Source organism: Vombatus ursinus, unplaced genomic scaffold (assembly GCF_900497805.2).
Source record: "Vombatus ursinus unplaced genomic scaffold, bare-nosed wombat genome assembly UNPS02009205.1, whole genome shotgun sequence".
NCBI lineage: Eukaryota > Metazoa > Chordata > Mammalia > Diprotodontia > Vombatidae > Vombatus > Vombatus ursinus.
Window position 1 is genome coordinate 30350820 of NW_020948983.1, and position 18333 is coordinate 30369152.

General features: G+C 41.7%; 1 protein-coding gene across 3 annotated transcripts in view; it reads right to left on the minus strand.

Annotated features, from left to right (window-relative positions):
* Nucleotides 1-563: 563 nt before the first annotated feature.
* The window catches only part of ACAN (aggrecan), an 85987-nt gene continuing 68217 nt past the window's right edge, over nt 564-18333 (minus strand). For 2 of the 3 annotated variants that reach the window (XM_027852135.1, XM_027852134.1), the window contains 5 exons: nt 7282-7440; nt 6632-6714; nt 5513-5657; nt 2566-2748; nt 564-1517 (listed from right to left, as the gene is read on the minus strand). In XM_027852135.1, the coding sequence (XP_027707936.1) occupies nt 1441-1517; nt 2566-2748; nt 5513-5657; nt 6632-6714; nt 7282-7440 (647 nt within the window). In that variant the 3' untranslated portion in view covers nt 564-1440. Of the gene's footprint in view, nt 1518-2565; nt 2749-5512; nt 5658-6631; nt 6715-7281; nt 7441-11082; nt 11197-18333 lie in introns of all 3 variants that reach the window. The other variant, XM_027852133.1, reaches the window with a different exon arrangement.

Below are 18333 nucleotides of genomic sequence, written 5' to 3' on the forward strand. Positions count from 1 at the left end.
GAATATAGAAATTCCCTTTTTTTGATTATAGTAAAAAAATTAGAAAGGGAGGGGTTCAAGCAGAGAACCAAGTGTGGCCAGTGTTCTACTTCAGACTCAGTCCTGAGTATTTCTAAGACCACCTGGAGGGTCCTCTCTCTCTGCTCTCCCCCACTTACCTTCTGTGGGCCCCAGAAATCAAATGTGAAGGATGGATTCAAATTCTGATCTCCATTTACTGCAAATATTCCTCTGTGATTTCTCCCCCTTTTTCTTCTCAGTGTCTAATCCTTTCCATATACCCCTTCCAAGTGCATATACCAACTTCCTTAAGTACATTCTGTACTTAAGCACTGTATAAAGCCCAGTTCACAACCCCTCACCATAATCTTGCTTCTTGACCTGACTATGAATCCATGAAGACACACACACAGATATGCATATCCACACACACATATTCCATCATGTGAGCCTCAGTTTTCTTATCTGTAACATCAGGGGGGTGGATGAGATGACATGTCATGTCTCTTCTCTAAATCTTTAGTTCTCTGGCGCCATTTCTTAAAATATAAGGGAAAAAAAAGGACTCTTCCAATTTTTTTTATTATCATCATTGTCAGTTTTCAAAAATATAAATAGGTGCATGGAACCATGGTGGCCTGCACGGTCCCGGGGGGGGGGGTGTGACGCTGGAACCTTGGATCAGGAGTGCCCCCCAGCCCTGCTGTGACACTGGCTGTGACGGCAAATTGGTGGTGAGAGGAAGCCAGAGAAACTAATTAGTCATAGAGTGGAACCAGCCCCAGAACCCATCCTCCTTTGAGCTTCTCCTTCCATCTTGCCCTCCCCATGCACCTTCCTCCCTCTTCCCCCTCCCCTCTGACTCCTGCCCTTATCACCGACCCCCTACCCCTTCTACCCCTTCACTTCTGATACATTCAACTACAGTTCACTAGTACAGTATTCTCCAAGTCCTCTGGCTCTGGAACATCCGTGTGATCCCACTCTCCCTCTCCCTCTGCTAGCCCTTCTTGGAGATTAAATAACAAATAATTACATTGTTCTTGGATAAATCAGGAAACAAAAAATAATCTTCTTTATTTAACTTAACCCCCTCCCCGTGTCCCCTCCTCCCCCCGTCCCTGCCCTGGTCCCTGAAATAGGCACAACATGAAACTGAAGGAAAGTACCTAAACTCAGACTGTGGGGAAAAAATATGTGACTGCAATCTAGTTTTTTGCTTTAGCGCTCTGTGAAAAGAAAATAAAACAAAATATTTTGGGGGATGATTTTTTGGGGGTGGGTATATACATGACGTGGGTTTTTTTTCCTTTTTAATGTAATTCCTTATATGACAGAAAGCAACAAGAAGGTGACAATGACTCCATGAAATAGTGTCAGTTCCGTAAGGTCTGTCGGCTCGTTCTGTCCTTTTTGGTTCTCTGGGGGGGATTTTCCTGTCTAGTGGGCTGTGCTGTGGACGTTGCTGCGCTGAGGCTGAGAGTTCCGCCTTTGTAGTCGTCGCTTGTAGGTGGTAGCTGTGGGATACGAGGAGGACATAGTGATTATTCAGTGGAGGGAGGACGTGGTGGGTCTACTCTACCCCCATCGGTGGTTCTCGTCCATCTAGTTCACTCCCCTTGGTCCTGGTTTCTATTTGGTGATAGCAACTTCTACTGGGATCTCTGGGCTTTGCTTTTCCCCGAAACCTACCAGACCTATCAGGTCTCAGCCATAGTTAACAGACAGGTAGAAAATCTCTCCTTCATCTTTTGTGTCATATATATAAACATCCTCATAGATACTATGTTCCCGATATGATTCTGTTCAGCTTTATGGATCTATCGGGTCCTGGGGCCAAAGAAGGCAGATGGGATTCCAAGAAAATTCTTGGCAGAGGAAAGAATGTTGGAATTGGAATCACAGGATCTGGGTCCCAATCCTGACCCTGCCACTTACTATGGGTACCACCTTGTACAAGTCATTAATCCTGTCTGGGCCTCAGTTTACTCATCTATAAAATGAGGGGTATATCATGTGATTTAGAGCATTTTGTCATATGACTAAAGATAGCTTCGGTTATTTCATCTGAAAACTTCCTGTTCATATCCTTTTACCATGTATCAGGTGAGGAATGGCCCTTATTTCTATAAATTAAGCAAAGATATTTTTGAAAGGGCTCAGGGCTTCTGAGTAGAGCTCTGGTTAATGAGGACTTCCAGATTAATCTTGGACTGCACCAAAATACAGCCACTTCTGGGATGAGATGGGTAAAGGAATGCAGAGAAGGATGATAGAGAACAGATCAAAAGTATACAACATGTATGCCTAGTATGCCTAGATGACCTTTAAGATCCCCTTCCAGCTCTAATTCCATAATCATATTTTTCTATGACTCCCTATCCCCATTTTTTTTTCTAAGTAGGAACTGGTACATTTTCAAAAGTAAAATTCTAGAAATTCTGGAGGAAGGATGCCTAATGCTGAAATTCTTAATTCTCTGTGTTTAATCTATTGATCAGATCCTCCCAGGATAGTATGGGAGAGGAAGGAAGCAGTGGGTGAACAGAAACAGCCAGTACTTACGGTCTATGCAGGCTATCTGTGGCTCTTCCCAGTTTCCACTAGGTAGGCATCGGATTGTGGGCACATGGCGCTGGACAAAGCCCTCCTTGCACTGGTATCGGACCAATGAGTTGATTTCATACCGATCCTTTTTCTGTCCAAAGGTCCTAGCATGTTCGACTGCAGGAGGGTCTCCACAAGCCACTGTAAGATTGAGAAGGTGTGGTGAAGCAAAGATATACATTTTTAATTTAATATTTTATTTTTTTCCCCAATAACATGTAAAAATCATTTTTAACATTCATTTTGAAAAATTTTTGAGTTCCAAATTCTCTCCATTCTTCCCCTCCCTCCCTCATTGAGCAGGAGAGGAATTATATATATATATGTGCAGTCATGCAAAACATATTTCCATGTTAGTCATGTTGTGAAAGAAAACACAGATTTTTTGAAAAAACAAGAAAAATAAAGAAAGTAAAGAAAAGGTATGCTTTGATCCACATCCAGACTCCATCAGTTCTTTCTCTGGAGATGGATAGCATTTTTCATAAGTCCTTCAGAATTGCATTGGATCATTGCATTGCTGAGAATAGCTAAGTTATTCACAATTCATCATCATACAATATTGCTATTACTGTATATAGTGTTCTCCTGGTTCTGCTCATTTCACTTTGCTTCAGTTCACGTAAGTCTAAGTTTCTCTGAGAACATCCAGCTTGTCATTTCTTATAGCATATTAGTATTCTATCACAATCATATATAACAACTTGTTCAGTTATTCCCCAATTGATGGCCAACCCCTCAATTTCCAATTCTTTCCCACCACATAAAGACCTGCTATAAATACTTTTGTATTTTTTTTTATTTGTATAAATATTTTTTATTTGTATTTGTATTTTTTGTATTTTTTTTATCTTTTTGGGATGTGGACCTAGTAGTGGTATTGCTGAGTCAAAAGGTATGCATGGTTTTATAGCCCTTTGGGCATAGTTCCAAATTGCTCTACAGAATGACTGAATTATTATACAACTTCACCAACAGTGTATTAGTGTCTCATTTTCCCCACATCTCTTCCAACATTTGTCATTTTCCTTTTCTGTCATATTAGCCAATCTGATAGATATGGGGTGGTAATTCAGAGTTGTTTTAATTTTCATTTCTCTGGACAATAGTGATTTACAGCATTTTTTCAAGTGACTATAGATAGCTTTGGTTATTTCATCTGAAAACTTCCTGTTCATATCCTTTTACCCTGTATCAGTTAAGGAATGGTTCTTATTTCTACAAATTAAGCAAAGATATTTTTGAAAGGGCTCAGGACTTCTGGATAGAGCTGTGGTTATTGAGGACTTCCAGATTAATCTTGGACTGCACCAAAATACAGCCACTTCTGGGATGAGATGGGTAAAGGAATGCAGAGAAGGATGATAGAGAACAGATCAAAGGCACACAATATCTATGGGACTAGAGGCAAGCCACTTAACCTCATTCGGTCTTATTTTCTTTATCTGTAAAATGAGATCTGGGCTATGTGAACCCTTGGGCCCCTTCCAGCTCTACCAGTCCAGTCTTCTATGATCTCTTGTGAAGTGAGTCACTGCTGGCTCTGGTGTTTCGCTTGCTTTATCTCTTTCACCTGATATTTCTTCTGTCAGACTCTCTCTCTGCTCATCCATGTCTGATTTTCTTCCAGGCTCAGTTCAAATCCCATCTCCTCTTTGAAGCCCTCCTTGACTTTATTACACACTGATGCTACTTTATATACTTTTCTAATTCTTTGATTATAATTTATGCTCCTCAAGATCAAAGTCTAGATTTTCTACCCCTATTTCCCTCAAAGAACCCTGGCTAGATAGTGCTGGGCACAGAGTAGGTAACACAGAAAACATTTCTTGATTTAGTCTAGGTAGTCCAGAGCCTCCCTCAAAAGTGTTCTCCTGTATTCAGACTCTGAGATAACATTTCACCTGGAAGGTAGTTTAAAAAAAGGGATATTATTTCAGCATTTGGTTCAGTGCAAATAGGGGCTTAGCTCTGGGAACAGAACAGAATCCTGGGTGAGTTCCTGGCAGCTGAGTGTCTGAGCAAATGGACCCCTTATTGTGGAATTTTTGTCTGGATTCCTTTGGGATTTAGGAGAGTATGAATAAATGCTCATATGCTTCTCCCTTTTCAAATCATAGCCAGAAGATTACAGGTACAGAGCTGTAAGGGCACTCAGAGGCCATCTAGTTCAATCCCCGTAGTTTACAAATGAGGAAACTGAGGCCTAGAAAGGTTAAGTGACATATACAAAATCACATAGGTAGTAAGCATCAGAGATGAGATTTGAACTCAAGTCCAGTGAATTCAGAATCTTGAGCTCTTTCCATTGTACATGCTGACTCTCCTAGTTCACACATATGGAATCTGGGTCTCAGAAAAGTTAAGCATTTGCCCATGGTGACAAAGCAAATTTGGGGCATAGTGTGAACTAGACTCCAGGTCTCTTGTCTCCCAGGTCAGTGGCATATAGATAGACAGATAGATGAATAGATAGAAACCTATAGATAGATATCAACATATATCTATATATATAGATATCTAGATATCTATAGCTATATATTTATATCTATATATCTACCTATACATATATCTATATTTATCTACAGATCTCTCATACACACACACACACACACACACACACTGTCCCATTCTTTGAATCATCTTCATCCATTCAACTGGGGCAAAATCCTTCCAGTAAAGTGGATAGGATTATAGGATCACAGGTTTAGAACTCAAAGGGATTACAGAGGCCATTAAGTGCAACTCTCTCATTTTATAGGGAGGTGACATGCCCAAGTCACACAGATAGCAAGTGTCTTAATTTGGACTTGTGCCCAGGTCGTCTGATTCCAGAACCAGTGTTCTTTCCTCTGTAGGCCCTAAAAGTTTCTTAGTGCTTGCTGTGGCAATGGTCTTAGCTTACCTGTGCCTTTTTTACACGTGAATGGCAGGTGATAGTTGCAAGGGACATCATTCCATTCACCCTTCTCATGCCAGATCATCACTACGCAGTCTTCCCCAGTGGCAAAGAAGTTGTCTGGTTGGTTGGGTCTCCAGTTCTCAAATTGCTGGGGACAGGATATGGGGCAGAAAGTGAGAAGAGGGCAAGAAGGAGGATGGACCATTTGCTTCTGTCTGTGCTCAGTCTTGGCTTTCCTCTACCTTCCTTCTCCAAATGTTCTACATCTTGCTCCTTATGTAGTGAACCTTAGTTTGTCATTAGAGCAGAGGCTGCTTAGAGCCTGGCAGTATTGTCCTTGATCCTCTGGAGAACGCTTTTCCCTGATCATATAACCTTGGCCTTTCACCCTTAGGATCTTAAAACATTCAATAAAAATTTACAGAACCTGCTAATGAGACATCTTATTTTCTTTCTTTTGGGGGAAACTAAGTGATCTGATTTTTCCAGTTTGGCCTGAAATGGCCTGAAAATTATGTAGAAATATGGGTTAGAACCCATGAGAAAGTCCAAAAAAGATTCTATGGGGTTTCCTTTTTAGTAGAGAACACTCTTCCTTTCCCTTTTCTGATGCCTATCTGTCTTAAAAGACTTAGCTCAATTCCACCACCTTTGTGAAGCCTTCTATGATCATTCCAGCCAGCAGCTATCGACTCTTTCAAGCCACATTGTACTTTTTATCTCTGTCACTCACTTGGCATTTATATTGTTTCACAAACTACCTTTTCATGTTTTTCTAACTAGATGATAAGCATCTTGAGGGCAGGAACTCTGTATTAAGCTTCTATTTATCTTCTAAAATGCCCAAACACAGTGTAAGTGATCTTTAAATATGTGTTGCTTTCTTTCTTTTCCTATGATCCTTTCCCAAAGTTGAATCTCTATCCCAGCTTTTTAACTGATCAATCAATAAGCATTGATTAAGCACTTAGTATGTTCCAGGCACAAGCTTGGGATTCAAAGAAGCAGCAAAAAATAGTCCCTGCCCCAAGGAGATTATAATGGGGGAGACGATATTAAATGTGAATTCTTGTTATTGTTACTCTGAGCCCTTCTCTTTTTAGCTTGAGGATCGTAACTCACCAAGGGGTGTCCATCTGACCAACGGAAATCACCTTCAATAGTTCTGTCATTGAGTCCAATCCATTGGTAGTCTTGGGCATTGTCTGTGGAGAGAAGTGGAAATGATGGGTATGACACACTGAGGAGGCTTGATTTAAAAAATAATGAACCTAATCTGAGAAGATGGAGATGTAGGAAAAGTGTAATGGAGAGGCCAGGCATTTTACACTTTCAACCTGGTCCTGGGGGACTCATCCAAGAGTGTAAGCCTGAGTTCCTAGATCAGGGATGGGGAACCTACATCCTTGAGGCCACATGTGGCCCTCTAGGTCCTCAAGTGTGGCCCTTTGACTGAATCCAAACTTCACAGAACAAATTCTTAGATACACAGATGGCACTAAACAACTTTCTAAGGATGGCACAGGTTGGTAAAATACATTTGAGTGGCCTATATTGTTTTTGGGATGGGTTAATATGATAGTAGGTTGTCCTAGAATGCGAGGTGGTCCAACTCAGAAGACTTGACTAAATTGATGGACTGGGGCACACCAACTTTAGATATTGGAGCTAGACTTTACCTTCACCCTAGAATAGGCCCATGGCTCTTAGACTTAACAACTGTGCTTGTTTACCCTTAACTACCCAACGTTGGTGGTCCCCTTTACACTCACTGTTGACAAACTCCTGCTCTTCAGGTGTGACAATGCTGCTCAGATGAGACTGGTGCTGTCGGCATTTGCTCTCGGCATCCACCCAGGTTTCCCGGTCCGGGAAGTGCCGGTAACAGTGTCCCTGGAATTTGGTCCAGCCCTCTTCACAAATCTCCTGGTCTGAAATAAACATCAAGGGCAAGAAGGGACATCCCAAGGTTGAGCTGATATCCTGGTCTTGATTAGGCCATCTCAAATACCAGGCCTCCAAGTGAAAGGAGAGGCTCAGCCAAAGGATTCTACGGCCTTAAGCAGGATAGGACTGGGCCCTGCTCACAGAAGTCTCAGAGCTCTGACTGTGAGATTTTAGAGACCCTGCATCACTGCCATTGGCCTAGAAATATCTATTTTGTTGGAGACAAGTTTTAGAGTACAGGTGTCAAACTCATGGCTGCAGTCCACTCCTGAGTGAAGCCTGAACTGGATTAAATTGTAATTGGGAAATATTTAACAAAATAAATTAAAATACAATAAAACATAAGTAACATTACATTTTAAAACTCGGTCAATACATGGCCCAAAAGATCCTTACGTACTATTTGAATTTGACACCACTGTTCTAGAGGATGAACATTCTCTTCCCAACCTTACCGCTTTCTCAACAAAAACAGACTTTCGTTTGAAAAGTGGAGAAGAGAGAGAGAGAAAAAGCTAGAAGTCAGGTGGAGAGGATGAAGTAGTTTGGAGAGGCTACAAGGTACCACAGTTCTGGATGGGCACATAAAGTTGGTAGGGGCAAAAGATTGAAGACAACAGAGGAATAAATAGTATGGGACATTTGGCATAGAGCTGGAACTAGCTCTCTAGCCAAATCATGAGTATTTTATAAGCAAAAATAAAATAGCCTCATGGAAAGATAGGATTCAGAGCTTTCGAAAGACTTGTCCCTTAATAGATTCAGTCTTTGGGTCTACCACCTGCATGTTATAGGAGGGATACACAAAACTGGGGACAGTTGGCCCTTGGGCCTTGTTTCCAGCATCAGGGGATAAGGAGAGAGGATTGATTCATTGACGAATCCTAGCATCAGACACTGAAGCCTTATGGAATACAAAGGAACAAAGGCTTACAGGAAATTATAGGATCTGGGGAAAGCTATAAATCACCCTGCTCCTTCATTTAACCAAGGGGATATATGCCAAGGAGATTTGATTGTTATTATTATTATTTGTATTCATAATACCAATTTCTTATTTTAGCCCCAATACCCTCTCAATTGAAATGGTTGAGCCAAGGGAATGCTGGGTTCAGGGGTAATGGAATTTCTTCTTCTAGTGTGTATGCAAGTTTATTTCTTTGGATTCCCACCTTTGTGGGCTAAAGTCTGCCTGCCCTGCCAAGGGAGCAGAGAATAGAAAAAAAGTGGTAGCTGGAGAAGTATAGGGAGGAAATGTGGAAATGGTGGAAATGGAGGCCATGGCAGATTCGAAGGCAAGAGGAGAGGTGTCTGTGAGTGGTAGTAAGTCTAGAGAGGAAGTATGAAAGGGATTAATGAGAATAGTAAAATTTTAGAGCTGGAAAGAATCTTAGGCTCTTTATTTTACAGGGGAAAAACTGAGACTGAGATGAAGTGACTTGCCCAGAGTCACATGGTGTCAGAGCTGGGACATCATACAATTCTCCTCACTCCTGTTTTGTCCAGTGGTCTTTCCATCACATTGTGTTGCTCTCTTCATTCCTCCCATTACTGCTGCCCACACTTTTACCATGAGACAAAATGAGGTGCTGAGGAGATCACCAGAGCAGGGACTACAGTGATACCAATCCCACTCCCCCAACATGTTTGGCTGGATCCTGGACAACTGGCCATCTTGACCCATTGCTTCCCACCCAGCTCAGGAGGTGATGTTCAGAGTCAAACTAGTTAAGCAAAGCAAGAGGGAGCAATAGCTCAGGGAAGGATGGAGAGAAGAATCTATGAAGGAGAACCTTCAAAGGGCTGAGAGACAGGGCAACCAGAAGAGGAAGCCCAAGTAATGCCTGAGAAGCAATGAGGTCTAAACTGAGGTGGTTTGTTAATACAGTTGCTATTGACAGCAGAGTCAAGATGAGGCAGGAGTCTTAGAGGGATTTGATCTATGATGCCATGATCAAGAAGATCAATTGAACTTTATCTGAATTCCCGGTCTGCTATTTTTGTTTGGGAACAGAGGTCTGTCATTGTCCTAGCCTCATTCTGAAAGATTTCACCTTCCTCCCACCTCTAGGGTCAAAAGTATTGTCTTTGTGTGTATTCCAGAATGCTCTCTCATCCATTTCGCCATTCTTCCTTAGGGATGTTGTGAATACCCAAGCAACCTTGGGGAGAAGGTCCTTGAAGCTCTTTTTCCCATCTCAAGTAAGATTCCATGTACCAACTTCTTGGGGTCCTAGACTTAGGGGAAGGTTGAGGCATTTTCTTCCAGAAGTATTATATTCCATCATGAATTCTGTTCTCTTGTATGGAAGTGTCATGGGACATGGGTTGTAGTTAACACATGTCCCCAACCCCATCCCTTTCCCAATGCTATATTCACATAGTGGGACAAAGAATGCCTATTTTGGGACTTAAATGGGTCTCAGCTGAGTTTTTGGAGTTTTCTGATGCTCTCTCTCAGTAGCTGCTGGCACAGTTCAAAGAAATGTCCTACGCAACTACATGCTTCCATGGGACATTGCTACTAGGTCTCAAGGATCTGCTCTTTCCAAGAAGAGATGCTTTCTGAGGTCCAGAAGGTCTATGATACTTCCAGTTAGAGAGAAGAGATTAAAAGGCACTGAAAATGAACGAGGTGGGTGGTCTCAATCAGGAACCTGGAAAGGTCTATAAGACCCAAGTGTTACTTAGCATTTAGTGCATTGGCACTAGTTTTGGTAAGCCCTAGGAGAGGAAACCTAGCCAGTGTCCATCTAAAACCAGGCCATTTTCTGACCAGTCAGTCTATCTCCTTCCATGAGCTTCCAAATCCACTTGTATTAGAGGAAAGATGGCAAAGGAGAAAGAAAGAGAGGCTGAATGAGTGGCAAAAGCAATGTCTGTTACTGTTGCCATCAGAAGTTACAGAGATAGAGGCATCATGCAGCTATCCCTGTTCATGCATAGTCCTAGTTCCCCACTCATGCTTGAGAAACCAGAGGACTCCAAGATGGCAAATATGCTTGTTTTTTTTTTTTTCTTGAGAGAAGAGAGAGGTAGCTCAACCTTGGTGACATGGTGATTCCCAGGGCCAAGAAGTTACCATGGGAATGTCAAGAGGGATAAATGTCATTTTTCCATCCAGGAAGATACAGGGTCACCAAGGAGAAAGCCAGATCTTGCCACCCCACAACTTCCTTCAAGACAAATACGTGAAATTAGCACCATCCCTTCAGCCTGATGCATTCCTGTCTTGGTGAATTTTAGGAGAGCAGGGTGGTTGGAAGTCCTGGGAAAGATTAGTGCTCCAAGGATCCCACATAGACCCAGATTCCAAGATTGCAGGTTGGCCCATACATCCTCTTTCATTCATATTTACTAATATCCAAAAGGGGGGTTTTCTAGTTGTGCAGCAAGACATCTTAGTCACCTCCTCAAAAACAGTTGCTTGGCTGGTGTGATGTGTCACAGCCCCATCTACCTAAAAATAAAGCCTTTCCTGAGTGGAGAGGCTGTTGCTTAGAGTTAGAATGTAGATTGGAAATTCTCAAGAAGAAGAAAGGAAACAGTTGGGGGAGGTCAGAAGAAAGGAAGGAAACATGGAATACAGTGGTTAGTTACATTAGCTGAAGCTGGGGTGGCCGTACCGATCTTACACAGGTCCCCTCCGTAGCTGGGAAGGCATAAGCATGTGAAAGAGTCGATGCCATCTACGCAGGTACCTCCATTCAGACAGGGGTTTGAGTGGCATTCATCGATGTCTGTAAGAAATGAAGGGCTGCCATTAGGACCTCTGGCAGACAAATCCAGTGTGATGATGGCCTGTTGCTCCATTTGTCCAGGGCAAGACCTGCTCTTTGTGGAGAGGACTGGATGGGGATTGGTTTGGTACCCTAAGGACTGTTGTTGCTGCTGCTGCTGCTGCTGCTGCTCCTACTGAAGCTTTAACTGCCATACCAAGAGATTGAGGATGGTTGCTATCCTGGTGGCAGGAGGAGAAGGACGTTGTAGGGAGAGTGTCAGGTTTCATAGTTTGTCCCAGGTCATATTGCCATACACCCAATGATTTGCATGGAATTAGTGGTAAAGTTCCTCCAAGACATTGCATCTTCCTATTGTTCCAATAGGCAATTGTTCTGGCTTCCAGAAAGGGTTCACCAAGAGTCTAGACTACTGTAGAACACCCTCAGGAGAGTCTCTTGAAAACCACTCATCACATCCCATTTCCCACTAGACCATAAAGGTCTTTGGTACATAAAGGTCTTTCTGTAGGCTATTCATCCTGGAGTTCTGGACCAGTTTTTAATTATAAATAAGTGAAGAAGGGCAAAGTTGTAGAGCAGGGATAGTGAAAAAAAGTTTGCAAAGATGATACTTCTCTTTTTAAGAGCTAGTGAGTGGTCTACTCATTGAAGGTAGGACGTATTGGCAGATGCCATTCACATAAAAGAAAAGACATTCCTCGGTTGCAATTATCTTCTTTCTTTTAGTGGTCTCTTCCTGAAGCTACTTTGTTGGGGACATTGGTGGAAGGACAGTAGGGGAAAAATGACTTGACTTCCTAGTAATCTTCCAAGGTTGGTTTCTTCAGGCTTACTGTTCCAGAAGGTGATTTCTCAAATGAGACACAACTTTAATCATAGCCTGGAGAACTAGAAGCTTTGTCCTTACTAGTTGCTTGTCAGCTCATATGGAATGCCTCAGGATCTAGCTTTATTCAGTCTTGTTATTATTCAATCGTTTTCAGTTGTGTCCAACTCTTCATGAGTCCATTTGGGTTTTTCTTGGCAAACATACTAGAGTGGTTTGCCATTTCCTTCTCTATCTCATCTTACAGATGAGGAAACTGAGGCAAACAGAGGTTAAGTGACATGCCCAAGGTCACACAAAAGTGTCTGAGAATGAATTTGAATTCAGGTGTTACTGAATCCAGGCCCAGTGCTCTCCATTGTGCCACCTACCTGCCAGTTTTATTTAGTAAGTATGGTAACTGATGATGGTAACTGGGATGTTATACTGCCAAGTTCCCATCTCTCTCTTCTGCCTCCAATAGACTCTTCTGCTCGTCTGTTCTTCTGATATCCAGATGATGCCACCAACAAATTTTTTTCTCATTTATTCAGGTAGGTGGGTTAATATGATAAATTTTCCAAGTGGCTCTTGGTAAATTAAAGTGTCAAGGACAAAAGTCTACATAAGAACTGAATAACCTTGAGTTGTCCTCTTTCATCTCTACACCCCACTATAACTCAAAAATTCTTTCCTCCATCACCTGAATTTGACCTCAAAGGCTGAGGATACTCAAAGAATTCAGTTTGGTCCAGGCACATTCTGACTGATGAGTATCCATCTTCCCCCTGCCAGGTTGGAGAGGATAAGGATATGCTTCATCATTTCCCTTTTGTCATGGTGTCATGGAATGATTGTCATAAGCTGTCACATTTCTTCTTAGGGTATCACTGGAGTGAATGGTTATTTCTGGTTTGAGGGAGTCACACATATGCCTGGACTCATGACACCACACAAGGACCATGACTTCTAAATAAGAGACCTGAGGGAAAATTCCAGAATGTCAAGGTGCTGCTTTTATATGGGGTTTTATCACCATCTGGCTCTTTTATCCATCATTTGGCTGCAGCACACTGTTGGAATAGGATCTAGGTGTTATGTCTCCACTGGCACTAATGTACAGAGGGAAATGTGTTAGACTTTTCCTTGAGTAATTTAGGGAGGTCAAAGCCAGATGAAAATCTTATTTGAGAAGGCCAAGAATCTCAAGTCTCTGGTGAGACAATTAAAGAACTTTCCTTTTGCTCCTGACATTAGCTTTGGGTCTATAGGAGGTATCTTCTTGGGCTAGAAGGTAAGCCCACACAGCTTGCAGGTTGAACATCTTCAGTCTTTCTTATCCTTAAATTCTCTTATACTTTATCATCAAGGAAATTAGAGAATGGTTCAGAAACTGATGGACTCAAGTTAAGTCTGCTGAAATTCATCCAGTTGAAGATTCAAACTCTGTCCAACCAAAAAAGATAAAACCAAAGAGGAAAAAAAGGCAAATCCTAAAATGCATGGAGGGACTTATGATAATCCCAACATACACTAGGATTCCCAGCAGCAGCAGTAGCAACAGTAGGTCATGCCAATCTGCAAGGTGGAAGATGAAGGTGGGCAGGGCTCTCACCTGAATAGGAAAGCAAGAGTTCTTTGTCCATTAGCTTCTATTATGTGTCAGGGTAAAGTACCCTGTTGGCAATGGGAATAAAGCAAAAACAGGAGCTAAAGCAGGGTATTCAGCAGGGAATAAGGTTGATCTCTGGATTGATTGGTTAGAGAATTTGGTGCCATGGTCAGAGACTTCTAACCAACCTAAGGTCAAGGAGGAGGGGAGGGAGGCACAAAGGGAAGTCATACATGATCGCTCCCCAGGTGTTCACAAAGGCTGGGCTATATGAAGGAAATACTTAACTCATCACTTCCATCCCAAAGTCATCAATCTATGGGACCATTCTACAAATTTGGTGTAAGAGGATTAGGCTTTGCTCATGATCCAATGCAGATACTTGGACTGATGGAAACTACAATGAACAAAATCACATGCTGAATTCTCAGAAGCTAGATGTTCTGTGGTCATCCTAAAGGTAGGAGGACAAGAGGATAGGGACTATTTATCAGGCCATATATTCTTGGCTTATGCTGCAGTCAGCTGCAGTCATTCTCTTCTCTGGACTGGGTATGGGGAGGGGGGGAAGGCAGCTCAGATTCCCAAAGGTTGTCTGGTCTGGAGTAAGTGAGATCTTAATAAGCTTCCTTTTTCTCTTCATGATCTACTTCCTCTCCAATAAAGAGGCTCAGAAGGACTGGGATCCTTCTTAGTTTCTGAAACTGTGAGGAATTTAGCTCCACCAAATTTCATCTGAGAGATGAAAATTCCAAACAAGACCACAAGAGTTAGGATGGAGATTTGGCCATTTTATGTCTCAACTTTGGGAGAGGGGGAGAGTTCTGTGGAGGAGGGGGATGCAAACCAACTATTGTGGAAAAGAAATGTCATAAAAGTACAAAAGTGAAGTGGGTGAGGTTCAAGAAATGGCATTAGAGGTTGGGTCTCTGTCGCATGTGGAGGAGGAAAATCTCAGGGCTCATTGTATTGAACTCAACATCTGACATTTCATGATTTTATGTCTGATGTACACAGTGGGAGTGTAATGAACATCTTGTGAACATTGATTGGGCAATCCAGAAAGGGTCAAAATGCTTACAGTTCTTTTCCTGTCTCCTCTCAGTGGAGTGGTTTTAATTAATGACAACTAACTCTTCATCCAAAGTACCTAAAGTTAAGATCTCATTCATCTTCATAGGAGCTCTCTAGCAAAAGGGAAAATTCATCTTGGAATCCTATGTTAAAGTCAGGGAAATAGAGGCAGAGATGGAAGGGGATTTGGAAGGGTGTTTTCACCATGACATCATTGAAACTCATTTCTCCCAATGCCCAGGCAGTGCTCTTGCCCTATGGTGTGTCTATGTCAAGAATACAGGTTGAAAAGTTATTCTGAGCTCAGAAAGAGGTGGTATTTGACCTATAAGAAGGGCTGAAGGAAGTTCTACAGGTAGTGTTTTTTGCCTATCATATTCTAGATATTTGATGCCAGGGGTAATTCTCCAAACTGAGCAGAGCAAGGTTAATTATTTGGCTTCATAGATAAGTTTTGCAGAATATTGCACCCATACTATGTATATTTGATCAGTACTATGAAGAATAGGAGCAATTTGACATGAGAATGACTGAAAATACAAAGTTCTTTACAATTTACAAAGCCTCATCATTATCAATAATAACAGCTAAAATTTGTATAGTGTTTACCATGTGCCAGGCACTGTGCTAAGTGCTTTATAATTATCATTTCATTTTATCCTCACAATAGCTCTGGGAAGCAGGTGCTATTATTATCCCCATTTTACAGATGAGGAAACTGAGGCAAAAAGAGGTTAAATGGCTTGCCCAGGTCATAAGTGTCTGAGGTCAAATTTGATCTCAGGTTTATGCTGACTCCAGGCCCAGTGCTCTATCCACTGTACCACCTGGCTGCTCATTTAAAGCTTCACAATATTCCCGTGAGGTAGATTCTGGAGCTATTACTATGGCTATTTTAAGATGAGGAAACTGAGACTCACAGAATGTAAATGACTAGCCCAGTATCACTTAGTGGTGAGTATAGGTGGAGGGGGGTTCAATCCCAGGTTTTTCTGAGTTCTAGTCCAGCACTCTATTCAGTACAGACAGGCCTCCTGCCTCTAATTAAACAATGATGTAAAAAATACACTCATCTTAGTAGGGTCTGATTATTGCACAACTGTGAAAACATATCGATCATCTACAATTCAGTTCAACTGGAAGTTTAAAATACATATTTCTTTTCTGCAAAACCAATACAAATGGTAATGCAGTATTTTAATATGCCAGGGAGAATATTTCCCCTCCCAGGGAGAAAAGTTTCTTTGAAATATAAACTTTCCCTGGGGAAAAAGAAAATGCCAGATCTCAAGCTCAGAGCATGAGACCTAGAAAGTGAGATCTGGCAGTTAACAGAAAAAGAAACTGATTAAGTTTTATGTTCATGGCCCTCTTAACTACCCAGTTAAGTGGAGCCCAAACAGCTTCATTGGTGAGCAGAAAATTAGATGTGAAATCTGGTTTCAGTTTTAATGCTCCCAGGTGCTAGTTAGCAATGGAAGGGAAGATTCTGAAATGGATTAGATTAGTGCATACAGTTCTGCCTTTTATCACTTAGGGATCAGAGAATTCATTAAATGGATGTTTATTGCAGTGTCAAAAACACTGATTAATAATTTATCAATGACTTGTTTAGGGAATACTTGCTAAACAAGACAAAGATAATTGTCAAGTCCTTTCTCTTAAGACTGATTTCAACCTCAAACCTCCAGAACTATTTGAGATGTTTCTTTAGTTATTCAGATATTGCAGTAAGGAGAATACCATGTCTTTGAAAACAGCCCTATTCTGAATGATGAATAGAAGTCCAAGTTAAAAGGTCCTGCTTCTGTTTAGGATCTGCCTTTGAAAAGGCAATGACAAGTGAGTAAATGATGAATCATCTTAAGGGCAGGAAAGTTACTTAGAGCCCTTCCTTCATTCCTTCCTGCTTTTCTTTTCTGCCTGCCTGCTTTCCTTTCTATCCTCCATCCATCACTTAGTAAGCACCTCCAAGTGTGATGCAGTGTGCTAGCTTTAATGGTACAAAGGTCCTATGGCTCCCTTAGAGCAAAATTGAACTTCTTTTAATTGTTGTTCATTCATTTCAGTCATGTCTGACTCTTCATGATCCCATTTTTGTTTTGTTTTGTTTTTGGCAAAGATACTGGAGTGATTTGCCATTTCCTTCTCCAATTCATTTTATAGACAAGGAACTGAGGCAAACAGGGTGAAGTGACTTGCTCAGGGTCACACAGCTAGTAAGTGTCTCAGGCCAGATTTGAACTTAGGTGTTCCTGACTCCAGGCCTGATGCTCTATCCACTGTACCACCAAGCAACCCAGGAATTGAACTAGTAACTGAATTTTTAGTTCACAGAGAAAACACTGATTTAATACAAGTCCCTTTGGTGTTATGTTAGGCTAGCCCAAAACAGGGGAGGTTTTACCATTTTACATCTAAGGAAACCCCAAGCTTCACAAATCTGGTGCCAGGCTGACAGCTCTTTCAGACCAGAAGCTGTTTTCAATACTCACCTGGGAGCTCCCATTAGCACCATGGGCTAAGTGGATTAAGACCTACATTCTGGTTCTGACTCCATCACTCACTTATTCATTGGGTGATACTGGCTAAGTTACTGAGCCCCTCCCTTCTGCTCAGCTCAGCTACAGAGTAACTCTAGATAACATCTATCTCATGGAGATGTTTGAGGAATAAGTCAGAAAGCCCTGTGGAAACATAAAATGCTTAGCCAGTGCTGAATAAGAAGAGCCTATGGTAAATTAGGTAAGGTCCACTTAACACCAGTTTTCCCCTTTCAGGCTGGCTTGCTGCTCAAGGACATCAGTCCTGCTGAAGCTGCCAGAGAGACATGTCTGTGACTTCTTTTTTCTATGAGTATTTTGGTATTAAGTATCAGGTTGGAGACAGAGTTACTGAGTATCAGAAGGTGCTGAAAGGACAGAGCCCATTGTTCTGATCCGGAAAGTCAGTTCTGGTTTTCTTAAGATTGATTTTGTTCTCTTAAGCCTAAGGAACTTCTGAGTAACCCAAGGTGAACTGGAGAGGAAATTAGGCTGAGTGTCATGTCATCTCTTTAGTACAGCAAAACATTAACCTCTGAGTTAACTTTCTTAGTTTTTCTCTGTCCTACCACTCATTGGTGAGTTTTATGGAAGGGACTCTGGAAAAATGTCCTGAAAAATTTCCTTCAGGATTAGGATGTTTGAAAATAAACTCATCCTTACTCAGGGCTGGTTCTCTCATCCTCAGTCCAGCCATTAGCAGCTTCTCAATCCCAGCCTCAGAATGCTGGAAAACACAGAGATATTCTCTCTGAATGCCCAGAAAATACATTTCATGGCCTCTTCACCCCAAATGGGAGGCAGCTGTGGAGATTTCAGGGCATATAGCAAGAAGGAGTCAATCCCTTCCCTGGGGTCATCAGTCCCCCATGGAAATACTGATACCTTTGTAGTAAGGAAATTAATTTTGCTTGTAAAAGTAATCATTTGTTGCCCCCAAAATTAATCCCATTGTAGTTGGTCTGAAAATCATCCTGGGAATAAACTCTTCCCACCTCCATGCAAACAATTCTTCTGGAATGGGGAAAGGATTTCGGGATGTACAGTATTCATGTATCACCATTGTTAAGAAAAGAACTATTTTTACTATATGCACTATA